Source organism: Bolinopsis microptera, chromosome 5 (assembly GCF_026151205.1).
Source record: "Bolinopsis microptera isolate Bmic1 chromosome 5, MBARI_Bmic_1.0, whole genome shotgun sequence".
In the NCBI taxonomy this organism is placed as follows: Eukaryota; Metazoa; Ctenophora; class Tentaculata; order Lobata; family Bolinopsidae; genus Bolinopsis; species Bolinopsis microptera.
The window spans coordinates 7,378,298-7,406,182 of NC_087076.1; the positions used below are offsets into that span (position 1 = coordinate 7,378,298).

The 27,885-nt window shown below is 39.2% G+C and overlaps 4 protein-coding genes across 4 annotated transcripts in view; 2 read left to right on the top strand and 2 right to left on the bottom strand.

Annotated features, from left to right (window-relative positions):
* The first annotated feature begins 5,283 nt into the window (after positions 1 to 5,283).
* On the top strand, positions 5,284 to 8,659 carry LOC134815380 (hemocyanin AA6 chain-like). The gene is made up of 2 exons (XM_063823913.1): positions 5,284 to 5,332; positions 5,411 to 8,659. Exon 2 carries the CDS (start codon positions 5,435 to 5,437, stop codon positions 7,514 to 7,516), a length of 2,082 nt encoding a protein of 693 aa, XP_063679983.1. The 5' UTR covers positions 5,284 to 5,332; positions 5,411 to 5,434; the 3' UTR covers positions 7,517 to 8,659.
* Positions 8,660 to 9,648: 989 nt separating this feature from the next.
* Positions 9,649 to 14,486, bottom strand: LOC134816076 (uncharacterized). Its single transcript, XM_063824805.1, has 12 exons — positions 14,356 to 14,486; positions 13,993 to 14,084; positions 13,596 to 13,829; positions 13,297 to 13,390; positions 12,863 to 13,096; positions 12,358 to 12,454; positions 12,074 to 12,242; positions 11,609 to 11,944; positions 11,351 to 11,455; positions 11,030 to 11,197; positions 10,590 to 10,766; positions 9,649 to 10,390 (listed from the first exon to the last, which is right to left on the bottom strand). Exons 1-12 carry the CDS (start codon positions 14,456 to 14,458, stop codon positions 10,184 to 10,186), a joined length of 2,016 nt encoding a protein of 671 aa, XP_063680875.1. The 5' UTR covers positions 14,459 to 14,486; the 3' UTR covers positions 9,649 to 10,183.
* LOC134816075 (solute carrier family 12 member 2-like) overlaps positions 9,924 to 27,885 on the top strand; it is an 80,323-nt gene continuing 62,361 nt past the window's right edge. The window contains exon 1 of the mRNA XM_063824803.1: positions 9,924 to 9,934. The gene's annotated coding sequence lies outside the window, so the exon portion shown is untranslated. The remainder of the gene's footprint in view (positions 9,935 to 27,885) is intronic.
* Positions 14,962 to 27,815, bottom strand: LOC134815025 (uncharacterized). The gene is made up of 15 exons (XM_063823467.1): positions 27,750 to 27,815; positions 26,949 to 27,058; positions 26,623 to 26,730; positions 26,235 to 26,424; positions 25,547 to 25,699; positions 25,047 to 25,181; positions 23,158 to 23,353; positions 22,931 to 23,058; positions 22,615 to 22,758; positions 22,306 to 22,488; positions 19,529 to 19,645; positions 18,687 to 18,827; positions 18,144 to 18,278; positions 17,714 to 17,851; positions 14,962 to 15,769 (listed from the first exon to the last, which is right to left on the bottom strand). The coding sequence occupies exons 1-15, from the start codon at positions 27,780 to 27,782 to the stop codon at positions 15,722 to 15,724; spliced, it is 1,959 nt and encodes a 652-aa protein (XP_063679537.1). The 5' UTR covers positions 27,783 to 27,815; the 3' UTR covers positions 14,962 to 15,721.

Sequence of the window (27,885 nt, forward strand, 5' to 3'; positions counted from 1 at the left end):
GATGTACCACTGTGCCTCACCGAGCTGCGAAGGATTGACATCATGAATCAATTCTATACGATACAGAGGGAGCCGCGCACTACAATATGCCAAGGGGAGCCGGCTGGGGTCTAACGCGTTTTGGCGAAATTATTTACTTTCTTTTGATGTTTTAAAATTGAAATTTGACTAAATCAAATCGAATCAAAATATAATGACACAAACATCATCACAAATCATCAAAAATATATCTACTAAAGTTTAAAAATTATTTTAAATATATTGGCCTAAACAACCAAGTTAAAATGAATCTAATTTACATACTTTCCATTACTATATAAGTTGATAAAGCGTTTTTTAGCAACATGAGGATTACACACAAGATATTCATTGTGCTTCTCTTTATTAGTAGCATAATTTAATCCCTCGATCTTTCCTAATACTTCGTCCGAAACATACCAAAAATGACTATCATTTACAGATCCGTTTAAAATAGTCTCTTTTTTGAAAGCCTCTAACATTATTTTAAAACTTAACACAGTCCCACAATTCTTGACATCCGAGGGGAGTTTGTTCCAATATGGTCTCACCCTCTCCGGAAGAAAAGAACTGTGGACTTTCTTCATTTTACTGCTACTTTTACTGCATCGACTGTTTGATACCACATTAAGACCAGATCTGCTCATACTGAACAAACCAGCTCCGTAATTGGCCAAACCACTTATCATTTTAAAAGATTCAATGAGGTCCCCACTTATTCGCCGCTCTGCCAGCGTTGTTAAATTGAGGATTTCCAGTCGACGACTGTATGGAAGAGTACCCACCTCGTCAATCAGACGGGTAAACCGCCTCTGGACGCTCTCCAGCTCCAAGATGATCCCCCAACTTCCATGAGCCGCAACTGGACTCCACAATTGAACACAATACCTTAAATGGGGTCTTATCAAAGCTTTGTAAATGGATATCATCACAGATTTTTCCCTGATAATCAGATTTCTAACAATCCAACATATCATTCTGTTGGCTTTAGATATTGAAGCCTTAATCTGTTCATTCCAAAGCAGAGAGTTATGGGTTATAACTCCCAAGTCTTTTTCCTGTACAGATTCTGCCAATGTAACTCCATTAAGAGAATAACTTGATCTTGGGTTATCGTTAACATCTAAATGCATTACCGAACACTTAGTAGGATTGAACTTTAAAAGCCATTTACTCTCCCACATCTCTGTGTCCCATATCCTGGTCTAATTGTCCGGTAAACAGGGTGGTAGTTGTCCCATATCCTGGTCTAATTATCCGGTATACAGGGTGGTAGTTGTCCCATATCCTGGCCTAATTGTCCGGTATACAGGGTGGTAGTTGTCCCATATCCTGGTCTAATTGTCCGGTATACAGGGTGGTAGTTGTCCCATATCCTGGCCTATTTGTCCGGTATACAGGGTGGTAGTTGTCCCTTTTCCTAGCCTAATTGTCCGGTATACAGGGTGGTAGTTGTCCCTTTTCCTAGCCTAATTGTCCGGTATACAGGGTGGTAGTTGTCCCATATCCTGGCCTATTTGTCCGGTATACAGGGTGGTAGTTGTCCCATATCCTGGCCTAATTGTCCGGTATACAGGGTGGTAGTTGTCCCTTATCCTAGCCTAATTGTCCGGTATACAGGGCGGTAGTTGTCCCATATCCTGGCCTAATTGTCCGGTATACAGGGTGGTAGTTGTCCCATATCCTGGTCTAATTGTCCGGTATACAGGGCGGTAGTTGTCCCATATCCTGGTCTAATTGTCCGGTATACAGGGTGGTAGTTGTCCCATATCCTGGCCTAATTGTCCGGTATACAGGGCGGTAGTTGTCCCATATCCTGGTCTAATTGTCCGGTATACAGGGTGGTAGTTGTCCCATATCCTGGCCTAATTGTCCGGTATACAGGGCGGTAGTTGTCCCATATCCTGGTCTAATTGTCCGGTATACAGGGTGGTAGTTGTCCCATATCCTGGCCTAATTGTCCGGTATACAGGGCGGTAGTTGTCCCATATCCTGGCCTATTTGTCCGGTATACAGGGTGGTAGTTGTCCCTTTTCCTAGCCTAATTGTCCGGTATACAGGGTGGTAGTTGTCCCTTTTCCTAGCCTAATTGTCCGGTATACAGGGTGGTAGTTGTCCCATATCCTGGCCTATTTGTCCGGTATACAGGGTGGTAGTTGTCCCATATCCTGGCCTAATTGTCCGGTATACAGGGTGGTAGTTGTCCCTTATCCTAGCCTAATTGTCCGGTATACAGGGCGGTAGTTGTCCCATATCCTGGCCTAATTGTCCGGTATACAGGGTGGTAGTTGTCCCATATCCTGGTCTAATTGTCCGGTATACAGGGTGGTAGTTGTCCCATATCCTGGCCTAATTGTCCGGTATACAGGGCGGTAGTTGTCTGATATCCTGGCCTATTTGTCCGGTATACAGGGTGGTAGTTGTCCCATATCCTGGCCTAATTGTCCGGTATACAGGGCGGTAGTTGTCCCATATCCTGGCCTAATTGTCCGGTATACAGGGCGGTAGTTGTCCCATATCCTGGTCTAATTGTCCGGTATACAGGGTGGTAGTTGTCCCATATCCTGGCCTAATTGTCCGGTATACAGGGCGGTAGTTGTCCCATATCCTGGCCTATTTGTCCGGTATACAGGGTGGTAGTTGTCCCATATCCTGGCCTATTTGTCCGGTATACAGGGTGGTAGTTGTCCGATATCCTGGCCTATTTGTCCGGTATACAGGGTGGTAGTTGTCCCTTATCCTAGCCTAATTGTCCGGTATACAGGGCGGTAGTTGTCCCATATCCTGGCCTAATTGTCCGGTATACAGGGTGGTAGTTGTCCCATATCCTGGTCTAATTGTCGGTATACAGGGTGGTAGTTGTCCCATATCCTGGCCTAATTGTCCGGTATACAGGGCGGTAGTTGTCTGATATCCTGGCCTATTTGTCCGGTATACAGGGTGGTAGTTGTCCCATATCCTGGCCTAATTGTCCGGTATACAGGGCGGTAGTTGTCCCATATCCTGGCCTAATTGTCCGGTATACAGGGCGGTAGTTGACCCATATCCTGGTCTAATTGTCCGGTATTACAGGGTGGTAGTTGTCCCATATCCTGGTCTAATTGTCCGGTATACAGGGTGGTAGTTGTCCCATATCCTGGCCTATTTGTCCGGTATACAGGGTGGTAGTTGTCCCTTTTCCTAGCCTAATTGTCCGGTATACAGGGTGGTAGTTGTCCCATATCCTGGTCTAATTGTCCGGTATACAGGGCGGTAGTTGTCTGATATCTTGGTCTAATTGTCCGGTATACAGGGTGGTACTGGTAGTTGTCCCATATCCTGGCCTAATTGTCCGGTATACAGGGCGGTAGTTGTCCCATATCCTGGCCTAATTGTCCGGTATACAGGGTGGTAGTTGTCCCATATCCTGGTCTAATTGTCCGGTATACAGGGTGGTAGTTGTCCCATATCCTGGCCTAATTGTCCGGTATACAGGGTGGTAGTTGTCCCATATCCTGGTCTAATTGTCCGGTATACAGGGTGGTAGTTGTCCCATATCCTGGTCTAATTGTCCGGTATACAGGGTGGTAGTTGTCCCATATCCTGGTCTAATTGTCCGGTATACAGGGCGGTAGTTGTCTGATATCTTGGTCTAATTGTCCGGTATACAGGGTGGTACTGGTAGTTGTCCCATATCCTGGCCTAATTGTCCGGTATACAGGGTGGTACTGGTAGTTGTCCCATATCCTGGCCTATTTGTCCGGTATACAGGGTGGTAGTTGTCCGATATCCTGGCCTAATTCAGTAATTGTCCGGTATACAGGGTGGTAATTTACTCCTGCCCACCCTGCATATAATAAGTTTGCTCCCTAAACCAAAACCAACCAAAACCTAACATATTATCACGAAATACCTAGTGGGTTGTTTAAATGTTGGATGTAATGAGGCTAAATTTTTTTAAAAAAGACTAATAATAATTTACTGGAACATAAACGTACCTCATGTTTATTTGGTAGGCCGGTTTGGGTAATTCCAATTATCATTCATTAGATTCGAACGTAAATGAATACCTAAGGCGTAGTTCCTAATTCGACTACAAAACAGTTAATCTCGCTAATATAATAACTTCAAACGGTTCGTAAAGGTTTGATTCCATTGCTAGGAAGTTCAGTTGGTACTAGGTAGTAAACACTGAATACGTCAGTTAAAAAGGGACACATCCACTCTCTCTTCCTGCCCTTACACTGGGCATCCAACATGTTGTGGTTTGTTGTTGTGTACTGATACATATCACAGGCAATATCACTTAATATTCAGCATCAGTGATCAAGTAATTTATTTTTCTGTGCTGTTCTAACAGATTTTTTTTCTACCTTAAGAGATCAAATTAAGCCATGACATGTTAGCTTTGGTTGCAATTAGTTTGAAATTATTTCGCCAAAAATGTCTCAAAAATGAATATACTGAGAAAAGAAAATTTTTGAGAAAAGACAATTACTATGAATATGCTAGACTATATTACTACAGCCCTACAGTGAAAATAATTCTCGGAATCCGACTTTTATACCACGTAAAGAAACGAATTACTGAGAACTCAATTTAGTTCCTATTAAGATCAGAGTTAAAGATATATCCCAGACGATTTTACTTACTTCTCTTATTCTCATTCGGATTTTAGACAGGTACAATAGATTAATTGTTTTTAAACAGCTTGCTTTGTTATCTTTAGTTTAAGTTAACGTATTTTAACAGCTTAACTTTTTTTGGACGGAACAAATTTTTGATGGCAATTATTGTGGAGTTGTGGGAGCAGGGAGGCCTTAATTTGTAATTATGAGCACTGGCGGGCAAATTGCTCGAATAACGGCCAACGAAGAGTTTATTAAGGTCATTTTTAGGAATAAAATTAACAAATATTGGGGCTTTATACAATAAAAGGATGCACTTAGTGGTAATAAAATAATAAGTGGTATTTTTAAAGCTCGATGGTTGAACAATGCACATGAATATCCACCTAATTTTAACTTATGAACACTGAGCAGCCAAGTTGAAGAGCGGCCCCCTTGTCATGAGCATATGTGGCTGAATAAACAATCAGTCATTGAACTAGGTGGAACTATCAAATTAAGAATTGTCGCCTTTTCTGAGAAACCCGAAATGTGCTTCCTATTTTGAACTATACATAACTGCCTAATAGGAATATAGCGTTCTCAGAAAGTGAAATCGAGTCGTAGAACGTGGGCTGTGACAAATGTTTACATTCCAGGAAGTTGTTTATATTTTCCGGTTCGTTAACAATTTGTGTTGGACAGTTTGGTCAGTATTTTTCTGATTTGTTGAGATGTTTGTTTATAATTTGTATTATGAAATTACATTTAGCCACCGATGTACCGAATTAACAACTTTGTACCAGCACTAAATTTTCATAATTTGCAGGATGTCGAAGTGTGGCTGTTTCACACCAAGGCTACCGTCCCCAGAAGACAAGAACCTCAATATAAAAATCCTAGGAGCATTCCTTGCAGATCCTAATGGTGGTAAGTATGACGACTCATTACCAACTTTCGAATACATCCCCAGATTTAGCCACTTTGATCCAACCCACATGAAGAAAGTGAGAAGAATAGCTGTGGATCTGTCCAAGAAACCTTGCAAAGAGATGATCAGAGTATTGTCATGCCTCAAGAACACTTACCCGAGCAGTGTCTATATCGACCACTTGGCAAGAGTTGCACTTCACAAACACCCTGACACTAAATTTATGTCAGTTCCTCCGCCCTACCAAACAGTTCCCAGTCTCTTCTTCGACCGGGATCTGCGTCATGGACGTCTAGAGGAGATTCTTACACATCATGATACTCTAAGAGTGGCAAAGCTAGATCCAGAACAACTTCTCGCCTGGTGGAGAGAAGACCCTGGATTTTCCAGTCATCATGGTAACTGGCATCTTTATTATCCTTTTGACGAATCTCCAGTGTTCGAGCGGCAGGGGGAGCTGTTTGCCTACATGCACGTGCAGATGTTGGCTAGATTCGACTTTGAGAGGTTGGCATTAGGGTTTTCTAGGGTGGAACCCTTTGGCCCTAGTTTTGGTTGGGACAAACCGATGAAGTACGGGTACAATCCCCGATTAGTCGGATTTTCTGCACGAGCTGGAGGTATGATGATTCCACACTCTGCCTCAAACGGGGGTAGACGAGTATTCTCGCTCGATATTGTGAGGCAAACACATGAACTATTGAATGGCATTGACAAAGGGTTCCTGATAAACTCACAGGGAAGGAGGGTTCCAGTGACCATGAACGCGTTAGGGTTGTGTCTCGAGGCGAACCTGACTCACTCTACAAACCACCAACTTTACGGGGACATACACAATAATGGTCACGTTCTAATCGCCTTTTGTGGTGATCCTGACGGAGTATGGGATATTGACAAGGGTGCCATGATGGAGTCTTTTACAGCTGCCCGAGATCCGGTATTCTACAGATGGCACAAGTTCATAGACATCTTCTTTGAGAATCACAGACGTTCGTTGAGGCAGTACACAGTGAACGATTGGGATGCACTGAAGAATGTGGAAATCAAAAGTTTCAAGACAATCATTGACGACAAGGATGCGGTAAACCTGCCTGCTCATTTAGATCTAACCAACAACTTGTTCAATTACATGGGAAAAGAAACCATCACAATCTACGACCCTGAACCAAAAGAAATCACTGATCAGGGCATCAAGAAGTCCATACCGTTCAGTTTCAAACTAAATGTTCGTAACAACGGTAGAAAGGATGCCAAAGCGGTATTTAGGGTCTTCATGGTTCCATATACGAAGGAGCCCCACGAAGTATGGAGGCTGCTGGCAGTGGAACTAGATAGATTTGTCGTGCCATTAAAAGCTGGGGAAGACAGAGAAATCGTCAGATCAGATAAAGACTCCTCTGTAATCTTACCACCCGAACTAACAGTCGGACACATCATGCAAGGTAAAACTAGTATTGGTTCCAAACCTCCGTGCGGATGCGGCTGGCCTAGGAACCTTCTCATCCCCAGAGGTCAGCCAACTGGTATGAAAACAAAGATCTACGTGTTGGCTAGCAACTGGGCGGAGGATGGTGTGAATCCCGAAGAGGGTCTGATAGGCAGTATTGCTTATTGTGGAAAGTTGGGCGGACCCTACCCTGACAAAAGACCCATGGGATTCCCCTTTGATCGTAATACTACATGGGGGGAAACCAAAGACAAATCGGGAAGAGTATACATGCCCGAATTTGACGAGGCAATCATTGACAAAGTGCCAAATGCTGCTATGGCTGAGGTCACGGTTACATACTTAACCAAACACATGATAGAGGCGGAGGAGGCGGCGGAAAAAGTAAAGAACAAGGAATTCTTCCAAAAGTCTACCCCTGTGCATTTCTCAAAGGATAACTTTTCTAATTCTGAAGGATCATCAAGTGACAGTGATGACGATACAGGAAAAATAAGGAGAAGCCTCTCATCTTTAAAGTTCTTCTACGGCTAAACTTTACTTAGCGAGCTCTTGATTATTCCTAAACACTAAATTTATTTTTGCCCTAGTTAAGATTTCGTGGACACAATTGAGTGAAATAGACTGAGAAAACACTGAAATGCAATGTTGGAGATCATCGGATGGGACAATCTCGAATGAAAAACTGAATAGATCACGATAAAAATCTTCCTCAAGAAGATAGTGATCATTTTCATTCGAAATGAATTTCTCAGTATTAAAGAGTGTATATAGATATAAATTATACCTGTTAGATTTTTTACTTTTTAAAGCATTTTAGCATGTTTTAAATTTAATTAGCATGTTTTAAATTTAATTAGCATGTTTTAAATTTAATTAGCATTTTTTAAAATTTAAATGGATAACATAGGCCCGAACTTACAGTCATTATCAAGCACTCAGTGCCTTCTCATATGTCCCTGTGCTCACTACACTTAATTTCTTTGGACATGACTTGTGAAGAATGGTGACTGCTCGGGTTTGTTATTATTCACTTGACGAGACTTTTTTTTTAATGAATGAGGAGTAAAAACCGATGAAATTGATTTTAAATCAAAATTTTAAAATTGTGATTCTTATCTGATTTATTGTTATCCCGAGCCTAATCTGAACCAGGTTAGGCCAACTTAATTTAAATACGATTTTACAAATTTTCGACCACCGACAGTGACCCTGACATTCTGTGATGACGGAGATTTAATAATATATTTGTATCGTGAATCATGATCAATCGAGTAATTACGAATTTTCTCAGAATGATAGATGGATTTTTCATTCGAATTGTTCTAATAATACTCCAGATTCAGTGAGACGCTTTTGGTAATAATAAGCGCTCAGATTGTGTGGATAGCCTTCGAATTTTTTACACTTAATAATAATATATTGTTTCCGGTTCGTTAGATAGTCTAAAAGTATTCTGTGAAAACTTCTGTTGGTTCCATATTTGAGAAGTTGTTTCCAATAATACATGACTTACAGTTTCAAAGGCACGAGAGAATTTCATAAAAATTCTTGAAGTATGTCTTTTCTAGCGTTTATCAGAACACAACATGATGTTTGTGATGGGTTTTGATTTTTGAATAATTGTTAATTAGTATAATAATAATAATTGAATATTTTTCCTCTTCTACATTTTTATTCATCCTCTTTTACTTCAAAATGAACAAATCAATCAAACAAACAACCAACTGGTGGCAACCCTATTTTCTAAGAAAACACTCCGCCGAAAATAAGCTTTCTCCCTTATCCTACGACGTCCAATTCTGAGAAATTACTGATATAAAGTATTCCTAAATCACAGCTAAAATTGTTTTGTAGTGACTAGTGAATACTGATTATTCCCTACGATTATTAATTGAGTTAAACTTTTCAAAAATTGCACAGTTCATCGGGTAATAGCGAAATATAGTATATATATATATATATAGGGATCATATCGATAACTTGTACAGTTGTACAATAGCTCTCTTATCTGCTTCCCCCAACTAAACGGGTGGATTGTGGAAATTGGAATATAATTTGAATGTCCGGATATACGTACGTGCTTTTTTCAAATTAATTCTTTGGACTAAACTGATGAGGGAATGCATACGCCATACATACAATAAATAACCCTTGCCGATTCTAATAAACGTGTTCAAGATTTCTGATGTTTCTTATTCGATGGGACTCAACAAAATTCCGTAGCAACTCTGTCAGATAGGAACTCCAGAGGGAAACTGTCTCCAACACACAGCATGCATATGAAACTGTTAACTGTTGTCCAGATGAGGTTACCACTTTCCAGTTGCCAGCCGAATTTACTTTAAAATACTTTAAGTATTCGTAAGCCAATTCAAGAACGCAACTCGTGCGCGCGCGCGTTAGATGTTACACAAACTGCTGAACGCCTTCTATTTCCAGATTATAATATTCTAGCGTCATTCGTAAAACGGGCACATTTTGCGGACGGATATTGCGTTTTTGGACCTGGAAAACCTAAGTGGCCAACTGCTTGAATTATGAGGACTAAGCCTGAACAGACATTGTAAGCATGGATTCTTTTCCAATCCATATCGAAGTAAGTGGTTATTCAAGCGTTTTATTTCAATTTCTCACCAGAACTCCTGATCAAATAAAGCCAGGAACCTTACAGTGGAGTTAAATATAGCAAGGTGAAATAGTTAATATAACAAGGGAACGGTCGAGGGTTGAAAAAGGCATAGATTATAATATTAGAAATGTCAAAAAATTATACATAATAGTTATTGTTAACTAATTCTAATAAAAACTCTAACAACACGAATAGATAATTTCAGATAATGTTTATAATTTTTGCAGGAACATGATCGATTGAGTCTCGATTACCAACGTATCCTCCTCTTTTAACATAATTGCAACACTGAACACTCACAATCTTTTCCATTTATTGAGGTGATACTCCCTTGTGGATGGCCGCAAAAAGTCGAGTCACAAGTGGGTCGCCTCGAGATACGTCGTTTTTATGTTTTCATAATCATCAATCTTAAGATTCTACACTTCATTGTTTTGGGTGACTGCGGCTCAATACCATCATTACTGCTTGTCGATTTCATACTTCATAACTAGCTACCAGTTACTAAATTCAAGTTAAAAAGCATCTTTAAAATATTGTTTGTCAAAATCCTAACACTTCAAAGAAACTCAGTTGTAATGTTTTAGCTTTCGTTTTAGCTCAGTATTCTCCTCTGTGAGTTCAGCGTTTTTTGAAGAGAGGAAGACACAATCCTGAATACAGGAGTTCAAGAGATCTTGGAATTTACTGTTGGTTGCAGCCTTTGCCTCTTCGTAGAAATCCTTGTACTGTCGAAAAGTGAGCAAGTTTCTAGCTTTTTGTGTTTCTGTTTCCACCTAGAAAATAAAAAGGAGTGAGTTTATAACTTTCTGGGTGTCAGTTTCTACCTAGAATACAAAAGCAGTTTACATAAAAGAGAACTGTTATTAGTTAGAAATTAGCACAGTCTATAATCTCAACTATGCCTCTAAGTATAATGTCGCAGCTTCCATTTTAACTAAAGATAAAAACACAATAAAAAATAAAGCCACAAACCCTATGGGCAGAGTTGAGTGCCTCCATTGCTTCCGATAACTTCTCATTCTCAGCCTGTAGACACTGCACGTGCAGTGCAAGATGTGAGAGCTGCGCGCCTTGTTGCACGTGCTGTTCCTGAATCTTGACAATATGCTCTAGAGTCAGAGTGTTTCCTTGAGTAGCTGACAGTTTTATCTGCGGGTGGTTACTGTGGTTACTGTGATTACTGTGGTTACTGTGGTTACTGTGGTTATTGTGGTTATTGTTTACTGTTACCGGCTAATGAACATGCGTTTCCAATTCACATATTTCACAATCTGAGTTAGCTTTGCGGCAAAACGTAGAGTGGCTTTTTAAAACTGCATTAAAGTTGACATGCTTATTGAGCATATTAAGCAACCATGCAAATATTGCACGGGAATGCAGATATGAAGAATTTAAACGGCCAAATTAAAGACCTCGGCAGTTTCCTGGACAGAGTCGGTTTGAAGGCGTTCCTTTTCCTCGTCTAGAAATTGCTGGTTATCTCGCTTTAGGTGAGTTATTTGGTCTTTCTTCATCATGAGTGTCAGAGCGAAGTTTCCTGACGTTTCTAGCTCTGTCGAAGAACTCTGCGTTCTTTCCAACTGTTGGTAAAATGTTTATCATCTACCGGGAAAGTTAGGATACATTTTCCTTTCCGGAAGACTTTTATCTTTTTATAAATAATATATTCTCTTCCTGTCCATAAAATGATCCGCATAATAACTAGAAGATCTGAAACAAGTTATAAAATTAACCTTAAGTTTATCTTGAGCTTCCTTAACATCCTTCTTTAGATCTCTCAACTTATTGTTTCCTGTTTTTAACTCATCTCGTAACTTGTGAATCTTCGTAAGACTGCCCTAAAAATAAAATGAGGACGATAAAAAATCAAGCTAAAAAACTAACGACAATATAAAAGATAATCTCAATAACTTTCGAAAAGTTTCAACAAATAAAACCCAACAGACCTTTTATAAACTCTCATCAAAAATAAACACAACAGCCAAACTAACTTGAAGAACAGGTTCTGACTGATTGGGCTGCTCAGCTAAAGAAGTATGCGTACTGATACTGGACTGTAGTTCAGTCTTCAAACCGTCTACTATCTCTCGCTGCTTCTTGTATTCCGCCACAAGATTCTCCTTATCCTTCTGCAGGAGCAAAACAGAGCTTGAGTTGTTGTTGATCTGGCCAGCAGTTTTAGTGATCCACTCCAGGACACCCTGATCAGCAAGGGTCTCCCGGCGCTGTTCTTCCGCAAGCGCGCTCTCTCGCTCGCGTACATCCCATTGTAACCGCTTGGCGGCAGAGAGGGACGACAGACTGTTGTCCAGCTCTAATATGTGCTCCTGGAATGAGATTTGGGCATTTTGAAAATGTAGCTAGTTATATCAATGAGGTTATTAAACTTACAGAGATTAGTAAAACGCACTTGCAACTAAGTACTCACTGATTTAACAAGCGTATATATTGGAAACCTTGTCAATATTGACGGAAGATTGGGAAGTTATCGCATCCCTAGCCACAGCAACTCTCTTCCTCAGGTCCTCGATCAGCTGTTGAGTATCCAGAGTATTTGGTTTAGGTGCCAGTTGGATGGTCAGACATTTTGTCAACATTTCCAGGGTCTTTCCCGTAGTATCTACGCTAAGTGAGTTTAGTGTGAACTAAACAGTTTTATAAATTATCATTAGCTAGAAATTATGATTTTAAGACTCTACATAACATCCGAAAAGAAACATTTTGCCTGTGCTAGAGCTACCTTTTAGCAGTTGGGGAAACATGTCCTAGAACAGTAAGGTAAGCAGTCTTATCCATTACAGATTTTAGTAGTTGTGTTAGCTTGCTTCCACTAAATCCTGACAGAAAGGTCACATTTATATCCCTAAATCCTAGTATTCATGATATCAAATTATTTGTTATATAGTAGTGTTGAAAGTATTAAAAATACTTTCAAAAAAAATACTTTTAACACTATCAACACTACTATAATAAATAACAAATAATTTGAGATCATGAATACGATGTTGTAACATTGAAACGTCGAGTAATTCCTTTCTTGATAAGAGTATTTTTCCTTGTCGCATCAAACGGGATCATTACAAATTTACACAAGAATACATTGCGACTCATAAGCAATATTCCAATCCGGATTTTACTTAAATCCTAGCATTAGAAATTACGCTCAATCAAGATAATGACAGACTCATCAGCTATCTCCAAATAACAAACTTTAATAAAAAGCCTAATAGTAACAATGATGAAACCTGTGGGCTGCTGCGAAGAGGCGCACTCAGATATCAGTGTCTCCAGAGACTTGATACTATTTGAGACACCCTGGTCTTTGGAGTGATTCAGACCCGCCACATTATAAAACTGAATCTGGCTCCTGACCAGGTTCTGTTCTGAATTCCGGTACTCGCAGGATATAGTGAAGATTGTGTGGGATTTAGTTGCCGGAGTGTTCATCTCCAGTTCTACAATCTTCCTCACTTTATTACCTACGTTAGTATGTAATATAATAATATCATAATAATAATATAGAATTATTATTATATAGAATTATTAGAATTTAAACGAACAATAACTTCGATATTATTGATAGTTGTTGTGTAAAGGATTGAAATGGGCATCATGGCAAACTACTGGATCAGACTAGGCAACACTGTCAGATGGAAAAGTTTATTTATAAATTACGAACCTTGATCATACAATCTCATCAGATCAGCAGTTGACTTCACAGAGAGTTCCGATAAATGCTCTACGTACACTCCTAGATTTGCTTGTGTCTTTACCTAATAATGATTTGAGATGATTATGAACGTGTAAGTCAGAAAATTGCTTAATTAAAGTTTGACCTAAAACGATTCATCAGAGAAATAAAATCGATCAAAATTTCTTTTAACTAGTTGTGTTATTTAATTCATGGCTGTTAGGCCAGCCGTAGTGAAAAAATATTGACTATTATATCGTTGTGGAACCTAAATAAATGATATTTACCTTCAAATCCTTATCAGCCGGATTTAACAAGTCAGCGAACTTGTCGTTGTAAATATTGAGATAAGACACACCCACAAAGTGACTTAGTTTTTCAACATGGTTAAATATTGACGCAGCAATCAGCGCCACTAAACCCGGACCAGCTGGAGAATTAGCTACCCCGAGAGATGTAGATTTGCCACTTTTACTTTCACCAACACAAATAAAACCAGTGTTGATACCTTTGGAAATTCCCTGTGGGATAGATAATGTTGTTATACAATATAGTAATAATGTGCGACAAGGTTTATATGGTAAATTTTACACTATTAGTTGGATTATTTAGGACATTGTTCAGTTAATTTATACAATCACAGAATTGGATAAATATATAATTTGTAGGTACAAATAATAAAACCTGAATTATGGCGTTTTGCAAAGAGCTTTTGTAGAACTGGTCATTGCTGACCTCAGGGCCAAATCCAGTCAGTTGGTAAGTCTTGTCATCGACTGAAATTAGGTTGAAGTTAGATAGTCCACCAGCTCAGAAGTGCCGGAAATAGGTGCCGGAAATAGGTGCCGGAAATAGGTGCCGACCGTCTGCACATACTTTTTGCAAGTCTCAGAGAAAACGTAAGCAACGCACAAGAGCTCTATTAATTCCATTAATTGAGAAAAAAATAGTTAATTGTGTTCGAAAACCACCAATATACATTATGTAATCAGCTTCAATTTCTTATTTTTAGGTTCTAAGAGAAAGAAACGAGTTCATAATTATTACCAATAACTTTGTCGTCTCCATATTTAACAACTTTCGCTTCTCCCTTTTCTTTCTCACTACTATTCAAGCCTCTAACTCTGACAAATATTTTAGCTTTATCCATATCCTTCTAGTTATTCCTTCACATCGCTTGGAAATGGTGAAAGGTCAGTAACGAAAAGTGATTGATAAATCTACTTTGATTCTATGACAGCTGATATCAAATAACCTCAAAGTCTGATAGGACGCTGATAGTTAAATAAATGGATGAGTATTAAATATGCAGTGTATGTGACTGTATGATGTTACGGTAACGAACTCATAGGAAACGCTAATACGTTAAGTGCTGCACGTTACCAAGGCAACTCACATGCCCTCCCACAACAACTTACTCGCTATTATGTATCTCCAAACTGTGCAATAGTAAAAGTGAAGGCAATAACAATTTTGCCAATTGCCATACATTTACACATCCCAATATCCAACTGTGGTGCCATGATTCTTGATGATAAGTACGTTATTGGCTGTTATGAAGGTTCTATGGAGGAGGAACCTGGATTGGTGCCAACAGTGATTAAATGGATTGCTAATTTGCGTTTAGAAGATGAGAGTGGGTTTTTTAACCGATTTTAGTTATTAAGGCAAAAGGTTTGAATCGAAAAATGACATATTTTATCATATAAGCATAATAATTAGTTTTAGTAAAAACTTGACAGAATTCTTGACACTCAAAAATATTAAATCCGTTCTGATTTCTGAATCTGACATATTATAATAATGTAGCCCAAAAATATTTCTATAAAACAAACTATATTACATTACACTGAAAATCAATACTTCAAAAATCACTATCGACAATAAAAAACTGATCCCTCAAATCAGGGTACTAGAAAACTTTATCTTTCGAAACTTTATCTTTTGAAACTTAATCTTTTGAATTTATACGTCTAACGTCCCATCATCGTTATTCGTTAATCTTCATCACCGAAACGGGGACAATACGGCAGTGTGCTGGGGGAGACAGTGCACACTGAGTGTGCCCTGTCTCCCCCGCTGTAGTATCCTACATACCGATCAAGCCACTCTCAAGATATAAACTTCAAACTGATTTAATACCATTTGAATATAAGAATATGTATAAGAATATGCCAAATTACACTCATATTCATATAAAAACTCAATGATCTGATATTTAGGTGGTGTCACAGAAAAATAAATGTTTGACGAAAGAAAAGTTTCTGAAATAGTATCCTTGTGACACTGTGACACACTGTTGTACTGTAACAATATGTGTGTTTTACAAAATGTCTGCGAAATGTCGAATATAAACCTCGGTCCCCAAGAACAGGAGAGACTCGAACTAGAGCATACTTTCTGAACAGTTCCATCATACCCCAGTAACTGCGTTCAGTGCCACTATTGCGTCCTCTGATTTCTGAGAAAGATAACTTGTTATGTTTTAGCAGTTAAACCTAAGTTATTAAATCTAATTTTGTTGCACAAGGTTTTTTAAATAATTAGGATTCTTTTAGCTAGTGTAAGCAAGTATTTTGAAATAAAGCATGTTGTTGAACGTTGTGATTTATTTTAAGTCACAACAGTCAAAGATATTTTAAATTCAACTGGTGTTATCATTATAAGAGAGTAAACAACAACAACAACAAAGTCAATCTTTATCATAATAACATCAAAACTGGTCATAAAACAAGCAGTAAAATATATGTTTCTACCGTCACACTATCAAGAACTAAACCATCTTAAAACAATTAGATTTAACGTACTAATCAAATGTACCTGTACAATATCCTCAAAAGAAGGAAACTCTGTCATGGCGTTAGTAAGGAGCTGTACAACCGGGTAACTAGCAAGCTAATTAATTAATTATTTTATTATTATAAAACAGGATCTTACCGACAAAAATGATTCTTAAAAATACCTTAATGCGGTAAACTGTACCCTTGAAAAAGATTTTCCCAACATCTGTTGCATGCAGCTATATCTCTAATTTCATTCAATTCATGAGAGTTGTCCATTTGCAAATTTCTACTACTTAAATCACTTCTTAAAACCGATAACAAGTTCATTCTAGGTCTCCCCAATCTTCCAATAAATAAATTATCTGATTCAATAGCAAAAGAGAGAGCCGTTTGGGCTGGGGTGTTCTGCATACTCCTGAGAATGTGTCCAAACATCTTCCACCGCTGGTGTTCGATACGCTTTGATAACTTTTCAACTTTGCACCTTTCATACAATGCTTTGTTGCTTATCATACCTTTAGGCCATTTGATGTTTAAAATGGACCTGAGGTGTCTACGATGAAGTGTGTCCATTTTCTCCATGGTTGCTTTTTTAGGACTCCAACTATTTGAGTTGTAAATTAATACAGATACAACTTGAGCGTCATATAACCTCAGCTTTCTTTCAAGGGAAATTTTCTTACCGGACAACCAAACTTTTTCGAAGTTCTTAAAAGCAATTTCAGCTAGGATTCTCCTTCTTTGAATGTCCTTCTCAGTACACAGTAAGGAACCTAGTGACTTATTACTTCGCCATGGTTCATTATTAGCTAATGGCTGACCGTTAGTGTTTTTATCAGATTTTTTCGCCAGGTAGAAGGTACTGAATTCAGTTTTACTTTCATTTACTTGGAGGTTCCAGTCTTTGAGAATCTCTTTCACTGCAGGAAGGAAAATTCTCAGTTTCTCGATGTCCTCGTCAGCAAAGTCACAATCGTCTGAATATTCCCACTCAGTTGGAAAACCTAGTTCTGATACTGGTGGGTTTGGTCTCCCAGATACAGCTCTGAGGTGGTGTAAGGCTGCTGCAAGAATAAGTGTGAATAGCTTTCCAGATAAACTGTCACCTTGAAAGGCTCAGAGTAAACTTTCAAACTCTTCCGACAGTGAGGAGTTAACACGAACTCTAAGGAGAGTATTCGATAGAAGGTATTGAACTAGGCGAATGTCGTCCTCCGAACAACCAGCATCTTTCAAAACATTTATGATAGTATCCCTTTTCACGGTATCAAAAGCTCTACTCATATCAATACCCATTTTGCTAAATGTCCATTTCTTCCTCATCACAACAGATATGAGCATTCTCTGAGCCCACACAATGTCAGAGCAGCTCCTACCTCTCTTGTAAGCACTCTGCCATGGCATGGTGTAGTTGTCAATTCTACTCTCAACCCGTTTTAAGGCAACCCGTTTTAAGGCAATTAATTAATTAACTAATAATTAATTAACTAATTAATTAATTAATGTACCTGTACAATATCCTCAAAAGAAGGGAACTCTGTCATGGCGTTAGTAAGGAGCTGTACAACCGGGTAACTAGCAAGCTAATTAATTAATTAACTAATATTAATTAATTAATGTACCTGTACAATATCCTCAAAAGAAGGAAACTCTGTCATGGCGTTAGTTAGGAGCTGTACAACCGGGTAACTAGCAAGCTCAGCAGCTAACTCATCTGACTCCCCCATAGTCAGCATCAACTCACACATTGCTTCTACTACCTGTAAACAGCAGTTCTTAGTTATTTAGTTGTGCTTATAGTTGATGATGATGAGACGTCGTGTGGGGGGTGCCAAAAAACATAACAAGTTGTTATAGCTAGGTTTTTATAGCAAGGTATTATAACAAGGTATTAGCAGCCTAAAAACAACTTATTGAAAACTTGTTAAAACTTGTTAAAAACTTTATATAAATAACTTAATCATAATTATGATAATGATCAGGGTAGCAATAAACTAAGAAAACTTTTTAATGAGTCGCAGTTAAGCTCATTACTTTTAATTAATTAATTACCTCCTGATTGCTAGAGTGTTTCTTGAAGGCGTCCAGTATAGTAGGAACTGACTGAGGATCTGATAGCAGCTGTAAACCGCACATTTCATCTGCGTATATAATCCCTCCAATCGTTGTGCACGCATTCTTTACAACCTGAAATAAAAGCAAAGACATGTGACAACGATAAACCAGTCATATTGCAGATACGCCATCTTGCAGTATTTCAGAATATTCAGTTGGAATTATCAAGAAGATAGTCATATCGTATGAATATTTAATAAATTTTCATAGTTTACAAAAATATTTCCCACTGCATCTGGTTCAATATAACGATATTGGTGATGATGCAGAACTTATTTAGTCTGCGGACCCCCACTCCCAACAAGTAGCTCCAATCTACATCTCTACAGAGAAGAATGTGTATTATGGAATGTTGCACAAGATGATGACGTCACAAGATGATGACGTCAGATGCTCCCTGGCATGTTTGTTACGTAAGTGGTTAACCAGAAAGTGGATGAAAACTACCCACAATGTTTCTAACAGCTGGATTATCATTACCTTAGGAGCGTTGATGTGTTGTTTGATGGCAGATACCAGCATTGAGATGACATTTTCATCTCTCATAATCTCAATATTCTCATCTTCCATACTGAGAGACCAGAGAGCAGAACACGCATTCTCCACCAACTCTTCTATATCCTGCACGTGATTAATTAAGTAACTGTCGGTTACTGCACGTGTTTAATTAGGTAACTGTGGGTTACTGCACGTGTTTAATTAAGTAACTGTGGGTTACTGCACGTGTTTAATTAAGTAACTGTGGGTAACTGCACGTGTTTAATTAGGTAACTGTGGGTAACTGCACGTGTTTAATTAGGTAACTGTGGGTTACTGCACGTGTTTAATTAGGTAACTATGGGTTACTGCACGTGTTTAATTAGGTAACTGTGGGTTACTGCACGTGTTTAATTAGGTAACTGTGGGTTACTGCACGTGTTTAATTAGGTAACTGTGGGTTACTGCACGTGTTTAATTAAGTAACTGTGGGTTACTGCACGTGTTTAATTAGGTAACTGTGGGTTACTGCACGTGTTTAATTAGGTAACTGTGGGTTACTGCACGTGTTTAATTAGGTAACTGTGGGTTACTGCACGTGTTTAATTAGGTAACTGTGGGTAACTGCACGTGTTTAATTAGGTAACTGGGATTTAATATGTGGGTTACTAGGTAACTTTGTTTAACTATGTAGTATGTGTAACTATTATAGATTGACTGTGAATCAAGTGTATTCATCAACCGTCATATTATTAAAGGATTTAACTTGTAGATAAATGACTCGAGTAATGATAATGAACCTGTTAAACTTGATATAAAACTAGGAAACTTGTGAGTTTTCATACCTTGTGAGTTTTCATAGCGTTACAGATATCTTGTAAACCACATTCCTCAGTAAGGATGGCAGTGTTAGAGTCACATACCGCTAAAATCCACAGAGCTCCACAACAGTTGCTTCCAATCTGAGGGACAAGTTATAATTGATAACAATCTCAGTAACTACTAGTGAACGTTGTAATTGATAAAAAGCCAACAAATTAGTTAACGTTGCACTTTCTAATTCTTCATTTTATTGGGGGAGGGTTTTGGTGCTGATTTTAATTTCGTCACCCCCGTTTCACGTGTATATATAATAGCTCTTATGTCATATTATCACTGTTATCAGTAAATGGCAAATACCATTCACTTATGAGCTAACTTTTACATTCCTGTTTTTTATCCACACGTCATGATTACACGTGATTACACGTCATGATTACACGTCACGATTACAGCGATAAGAGGAGCTCTTTTAGTCACGCCACTTTCCTTGAGATCAAATGAGGGGACAAACCGTTGTCATGGCAACCGAGGATAGTAAACATTATGGAAACGTAATCTGGTATCTTAATACCAACATTAGATTGAATTGGTTCGTGCCACATACCATACACTACTAATTGCTGGAATACCATCTACCACAAACCACATACTAGTCGTCAATTTTACAACATTTTCAGTGTCTAATAATGTATACAAAGGACAGTTTGTTACATGCTGTACCCTAGTCTGAGAAATATGCATGATTTTAGGAATTGTTAAACTAGATTCACGCAGTAATTTGAGACATAGGTGTCTTAATTGGATGGCAATGTCAGGTATGGGGCAAATGACCTATATTTTACACCTGCCCAATTTCCATGGACATTGTAATTCCTTGAAGATTTAATTTCGAGGACTTCTAAAGGTTAAATAATTTATATGCTAAATTCAAAGCGTTATAAATAATGTCTTGTAGTTTTGTAACAACGCATTAACGAAATGGCTAAGTTTAGCAAAAGAGCAGCCAGACTAATAAACTCACCACAGCATTGTTAGGGTAGGCTCTGAGAGCAGCCAGACTTATAAACTCACCACAGGATTGTTAGGGTAGGCTCTGAGAGCAGCCAGACTTATAAACTCACCACAGGATTGTTAGGGTAGGCTCTGAGAGCAGCCAGACTAAACTCACCACAGGATTGTAAGGGTAGGCTCTGAGAGCAGCCAGACTTATAAACTCACCACAAGATTGTTAGGGTAGGCTCTGAGAGCAGCCAGACTAATAAACTCACCACAGGATTGTTAGGGTAGGCTCTGAGAGCAGCCAGACTAATAAACTCACCACAGGATTGTTAGGGTAGGCTCTGAGAGCAGCCAGACTTATAAACTCACCACAGGATTGTTAGGGTAGGCTCTGAGAGCAGCCAGACTTATAAACTCACCACAGGATTGTTAGGGTAGGCTCTGAGAGCAGCCAGACTAAACTCACCACAGGATTGTTAGGGTAGGCTCTGAGAGCAGCCAGACTTATAAACTCACCACAGGATTGTTAGGGTAGGCTCTGAGAGCAGCCAGACTAATAAACTCACCACAGGATTGTTAGGGTAGGCTCTGAGAGCAGCCAGACTTATAAACTCACCACAGGATTGTTAGGGTAGGCTCTGAGAGCAGCCAGACTTATAAACTCACCACAGGATTGTTAGGGTAGGCTCTGAGAGCAGCCAGACTAATAAACTCACCACAGGATTGTTAGGGTAGGCTCTGAGAGCAGCCAGACTTATAAACTCACCACAGGATTGTTAGGGTAGGCTCTGAGAGCAGCCAGACTTATAAACTCACCACAGGATTGTTAGGGTAGGCTCTGAGAGAAGCCAGACTAAACTCACCACAGGATTGTTAGGGTAGGCTCTGAGAGCAGCTAGACTAAACTCACCACAGGATTGTTAGGGTAGGCTCTGAGAGCAGCCAGACTTATAAACTCACCACAGGATTGTTAGGGTAGGCTCTGAGAGCAGCCAGACTTATAAACTCACCACAGGATTGTTAGGGCAGGCTCTGAGAGCAGCCAGACTTATAAACTCACCACAGGATTGTTTGGGTAGGCTCTGAGAGCAGCCAGACTTATAAACTCACCACAGGATTGTTAGGGTAGGCTCTGAGAGCAGCCAGACTTATAAACTCACCACAGGATTGTTAAGGTAGGCTCTGAGAGCAGCCAGACTTATAAACTCACCACAGGATTGTTAGGGTAGGCTCTGAGAGCAGCCAGACTTATAAACTCACCACAGGATTGTTAGGGTAGGCTCTGAGAGCAGCCAGACTTATAAACTCACCACAGGATTGTTAGGGTAGGCTCTGAGAGCAGCCAGACGAATAAACTCACCACAGGATTGTTAGGGTAGGCTCTGAGAGCAGCCAGACTTATAAACTCACCACAGGATTGTTAGGGCAGGCTCTGAGAGCAGCCAGACTAAACTCACCACAGGATTGTTAGGGTAGGCTCTGAGAGCAGCCAGACTAATAAACTCACCACAGGATTGTTAGGGTAGGCTCTGAGAGCAGCCAGACTTATAAACTCACCACAGGATTGTTAGGGTAGGCTCTGAGAGCAGCCAGACTTATAAACTCACCACAGGATTGTTAGGGTAGGCTCTGAGAGAAGCCAGACTAAACTCACCACAGGATTGTTAGGGTAGGCTCTGAGAGCAGCCAGACTAAACTCACCACAGGATTGTTAGGGTAGGCTCTGAGAGCAGCCAGACTAATAAACTCACCACAGGATTGTTAGGGTAGGCTCTGAGAGCAGCCAGACTTATAAACTCACCACAGGATTGTTAGGGTAGGCTCTGAGAGCAGCCAGCACATCTTGAACTCCTCCCTCGTCCCCAATCTCCTGTGCAGCTACATCGTCAGCCGCCATTGCCATCAGCAGCGCACTTGCAACCGCTTGTAAGTGAGGTGAGTTGCTGTGGTTCCGCATCGCATGTAAAACTGGTCCAATCGTGGGCTATGGGATAAATTAATAGATTCATGCTCCTATCAATACTGAATAAGAATAAAATCATAAAAGCTCTTTTAGATAATATTACATCAGTGTCAGTAAGAGATAGCAGTGTTAGTTAATATATCTTACCTTTTGGATCAAAATATCATCAGGTTCGGTGGTTACGACCAGGTTTTGTAAGAGCTCTATTGCCGCTATCAGCACTTTCTCATCTCCCATGTGAAGTTTCATTACGGTCGTTATAAGTGTTTTCTGTTCGTCTGTTATCTCAATCTGGAGAGCATCTAGTTAAGAAACGGAAACCAATTATTATTGGCATACCACTTGAACGGTTCTGTAAATTCCTTTTCGAAGAAATTCATGTTTTAAACTTTTTAATGTATAATAATTATTGGTATCATGTACTAAATGAATGATTATATTATGGTCGTATGAAATTGCCCACCTTTTCGTCCCGACTAATCTCAGTAAGATGTTCCATACTGTCCACCATGGCCCCCTGAACTTCTTTATACTTCTCTACGTAATCAAATAGCATGTCTAAACTCTTTCCTTTAGGTACTGCTTCATACTCTGTAAAAAGGAAGAATCATTTACTGTAAATTGGAGGCGAACAGTGCATTTTAGTGGTACACTTCCCTTACATTTTAGGTAATTGTTAGATATCAGTACCTTCGATGCCGTTGGAGACGCCAATATCACCAGGTTTAGATTTGCTGAGAGCAATGCAGTGGTTCACGTACTGCATCTCTTTTAGTTCCAGAGCTCCAGGTCTCTGTTTGAAGTTCCTTCGGAGCATAGTTCGGATTACTCCACATAACTCCGACTCATACTGTTCTCCTACTAGCTTTAATGCTTCTTCTAGTACCTGAGAATCAAGGAAATCCGGATGAAAATCAAGAACTTCATAAAATAAGATTTTAATGATTTGGGGAGGGGTAATTTGTAGAATTGACCCTGAGTGGTGCTACCTCGCGTGCTACCTCGCGCCCTGAAAATTGTCTAAAATCTATATCTACTGAAGTTTATGAGCTATCACTCTGAAACTTTTAGGATATATGTTCATGGGATCATTTAGAAGAGAATGACTCGCGCAATACAATTACATATTCAACAAAATGAACCATGGTAACTCTTGTCACAACATTTGTCATTTGGCTCATACTATACGATCTCTTGAGATATAGCCAGGACAGCCAGGTCCCTGCTAAAGTGAATCAGCAGCGGTAAATGTTGTTTCTCAGAACACTGGGAACCCATGGTAACCTTACGATACCAAGCTCTAGTACCCAGTGACAAATTGTTACGCAGTATGTGTGGGGGTAACAGTTACATATACTTTGTGTGGGGGTAACACTGTGGGGGTAACAGTTAAATATACTTTGTGTGGGGGTAACAGTTACATATACTTTGTGTGGGGGTAACACTGTGGGGGTAACAGTTAAATATACTTTGTGTGGGGGTAACAGTTACATATACTTTGTGTGGGGGTAACACTGTGGGGGTAACAGTTAAATATACTTTGTGTGGGGGTAACAGTTACATATACTTTTTGTGGGGGTAACAGTTACATATACTTTGTGTGGGGGTAACAGTTACATAAACTTTGTGTGGGGGTAACACTGTGGGGGTAACAGTTAAATATACTTTGTGCAGGGGTAACAGTTACATATACTTTGTGTGGGGGTAACACTGTGGGGGTAACAGTTAAATATACTTTGTGTGGGGGTAACAGTTACATATACTTTGTGTGGGGGTAACAGTTACATATACTTTGTGTGGGGGTAACACTGTGGGGGTAACAGTTAAATATACTTTGTGTGGGGGTAACAGTTACATATACTTTGTGTGGGGGTAACAGTTAAATATACTTTGTGTGGGGGTAACAGTTACATATACTTTGTGTGGGGGTAACAGTTACATATACTTTGTGTGGGGGTAACAGTTACATAAACTTTGTGTGGGGGTAACACTGTGGGGGTAACAGTTAAATATACTTTGTGTGGGGGTAACAGTTACATATACTTTGTGTGGGGGGAAACACTGTGGGGGTAACAGTTAAATATACTTTGTGTGGGGGTAACAGTTACATATACTTTGTGTGGGGGTAACACTGTGGGGGTAACAGTTAGATATACTTTGTGTGGGGGTAACAGTTACATATACTTTGTGTGGGGGTAACACTGTGGGGGTAACAGTTAAATATACTTTGTGTGGGGTAACAGTTACTTATACTTTGTGTGGGGGTAACACTGTGGGGGTAACAGTTACATATACTTTGTGTGGGGATAACAGTTATATATGCTTTGTGACGTCATCATATAACAGAATCAGAATGGAGGTTATGTTTCCCACGCCGAGAGATAGGGGACACGGTGCACATGCGCCCCACTGTGTGCCACCTAGAAGTAACTGAGAACAGTCTCTATAGGTCTGTCATATGAGATATTGTTGGAGTTCCTTCATCGAAACTAAATTAACTAGTTCATTAACTTAGATCCTTGCTCATAACAGCAGCCAAATAACAAAGTTTAGGAACTTAGAGACTAAATAATAAGTACCTGGGGGGAATGTTTAATCTGAACTAAAATTGAGGAGATTTCGTTAGCGTCATGAGTAGCAGTAGTTGCCATCTCCAGTATGATACACCCCATACTCCAGCAGTCACTACGTTCATCATAGGGTCTCTCCAACACCTGGAAACAGAAGTGAAAAGTTAAGATTTTACATAAAATAACAGCAACAGATCCTGTTGCATGTTGACTAAGTGGCAGTAATTGATCCAGGTCAATTAGGATCTTTAAAAAGTTCGAATTTGTTTTTCAGAAACACTTTTTGATACATGGATAGTCAAGTCATATTTGCGAGTAAAAAATCAGATTAAATTCCACTGAAAAAACGGACTAAAAAATCTTTTTTCCCTTTTTTGCATTAGTCTCCATATGATCTCATCTCAGGTCTATGGTCCGTAGGTCCGTTTTTTATATAAATAGCTGGGTACATAACCGTGATATTAGCCTCTATAATGAATCATGTAAATACTGCTCGATATAATTCTTACCTCAGGAGCCATCCAGTTCATTGAACCAACCATGGTCCTTGTTTTAGTACGAGCATCCCCCATAACAGTCGCAACTCCAAAATCTCCAATACAAATATCGATACTAGACTTCATGAATATGTTACTCGGCTTCAAATCTCTGTGGATTACTCCCTGACGAAGTGACGAAGGTTCAGAAGTTGCTAAACATTTAAATAATACTCCAGTACGGTTATGTTAAATATCTAATACTTAATATTTTCGGCATACTTAGCACTTGGAAATTACAGTCGTATAGGTACGATATATAACAACAAGACGACATACTCCAAGGTAGCTTCATAGTAAACAGTGAGTGAGTGGTAATGAACACTATAATTATGAGGCGATGCACAGTAAGTGAGGGGCATTGTGCTAGCTCATCATGTTTACTGACATGATAACTTTCTTCCAGCCCCACAACTAGCACTTTAATATCTAGCTGGTAAAGAAGCTGAGTTTTATTTCCATATTATATCTGGTTATCCCTGCTTCTGTATGTTGCTTTTAATACTAGCTTCTTTACATCCTTTCCCGAATAAATTTGTACATAAATCTCTACAAAATGTTTCACAGCATGGACCATATCCTAAGAAGTTTACAAAACTTAAGTCCCAACTGAAAATCAAGGTAATGAATAAGTATAACATGATATGTAGTATGTACCGACCTTCTCGTGTACAAATGTCATAGCATCAATAATCTGCCCGATCCATTTCTTTAAAACGAGCTCGTCGAACTTCTCCTTATTTTCCCGTTTCTTACGAAGACATATTTCTAAATCTCCGAGAGGATAGTAATCCATCACAATACACACGAACAGAGCACCCTCTTCCCTGTCCCAGGATACGAAGAATTCCCTAAAATATGGTTAATAAATTTACTAGTGGCCACTTCTCAGAAATCTGTGTGTTTAAATGGAGAACCAGCTACCGAGACCGACCGAATTAGGTACGCAATTTTAGGATGTATTTAAATGCGTTTCTTCGAAATAACATACTGATTATTTGCTTATATTCATTGATATTGTACGGAAGTAAAATAAGAAAGCAAAGTACCTGTAGCCACAAATATAAGGGTGAGCTAGTTCTTGCAGAGCCATTGCTTCTTTAAATGCCTTGTTAGCTTCTGCTTCATCCTTACATTCCATTTTCTTGAGCACATACCTGATTCACAAACCAGTGAACATTTCAAATAATCTTAGTATTAACTTAATCATGGATAAAACAAATGTTGTTATTTGATTTGTACGTATAAATTGTAATATTACAGCTTGTAGTTGTTGCGCGATATAAAAATGTGTAGAAGAAACTAGGTGCAGGAACCCATCTAGTTGCTGGAACCCAATATTTTTTACAAAACAGAAAGTTCTGAGTTAACTTACTTTTTGCCATCTTCTTTAGATTCCACGAGGAAAACAGAGCCCTGAGACCCCTTCCCAAGTCTTTGTGCTAGTATGTAATTCTCCATCACGTCATGGAACTTCCCTTCGAACTACACGGTGTGAGAACTACAAATTCATCTTTGGAATACTTGGAAATTGCTTCGGTCACTCACTAATAATCAACGACAAATAGACTAATAACTGATCGATTGGAAGAATTAGGTACTAATCTAACTAATCCATCTCAGCTTGAAAACTTACCAATCAAAACGGTTAAAAACGGTTTTAAGTAACGAAACGATGCTAAATAAAAGATACTTAAAGTGTTAAATAGTAAAGTTTATAAACTATAGAGTATGGGCTATAAATAAAGTCAAGAGTCTGCTCTGCAATCTTCAACAGATATGATTGTAAAATAACGTGCATGATGACAACAATCTGGTTCAATTTACTGCCCTACACGCTGCAAGTGAGTGCTGAAAATGAATTTGCAATGACCAGCCAAACGCTGGTCCATTCAGTGCTAACTAGTTATATTCCCTGGATTAAAATAAACTGGATTCCAGGATCGAGGTGAGATAGATTAAGAGAGACAATTATCCACAACTTAATACTCGACAAACTGGCTGTAAAAGAGTAAAAAGGTTAAACATAAAAGGAGGACGGGGCGAGTATTATCGACAAGTCACACCACAATAGACAGTAAAAGAATAAAGCTGCTCAGAGGAGAATAATGACGTAGTGGTTGCTAGGGTAACAAAGGACGGGGCTAGATGTTGGAACATGGGCTGAAACTCAAACCTGGTTAGCATAGTATGGACAGTGTCCTATCATGACTCCTACAACCTAACAGAAGGGAGAGAAAGGTTAGTAAAACTGGTGAGCCAATGTCATGGAATTAATTATTACTGTGAACAGTGCATTGTATTATTGCATC

Excerpts from the sequence above, each read along its gene's own strand:
- LOC134815025 (XM_063823467.1), bottom strand. The coding sequence starts at position 27,782 with ATGATAGGACACTGTCCATACTATGCTAACCAG. Across the intron at positions 26,425-26,622 it reads CCTTATATTTGTGGCTACAG|GGAATTCTTCGTATCCTGGG; the intron begins GTACTTTGCTTT and ends ACCATATTTTAG. Across the intron at positions 22,759-22,930 it reads AGATTAGTCGGGACGAAAAG|ATTGAGATAACAGACGAACA; the intron begins GTGGGCAATTTC and ends GATGCTCTCCAG.
- LOC134816076 (XM_063824805.1), bottom strand. The coding sequence starts at position 14,458 with ATGGATAAAGCTAAAATATTTGTCAGAGTTAGAGGCTTGAATAGTAGT. Across the intron at positions 13,391-13,595 it reads CGGCTGATAAGGATTTGAAG|GTAAAGACACAAGCAAATCT; the intron begins GTAAATATCATT and ends AATCATTATTAG. Across the intron at positions 11,198-11,350 it reads AAGCTCAAGATAAACTTAAG|TTGGAAAGAACGCAGAGTTC; the intron begins GTTAATTTTATA and ends TTTTACCAACAG.
- LOC134815380 (XM_063823913.1), top strand. The coding sequence starts at position 5,435 with ATGTCGAAGTGTGGCTGTTTCACACCAAGGCTACCGTCCCCAGAAGAC.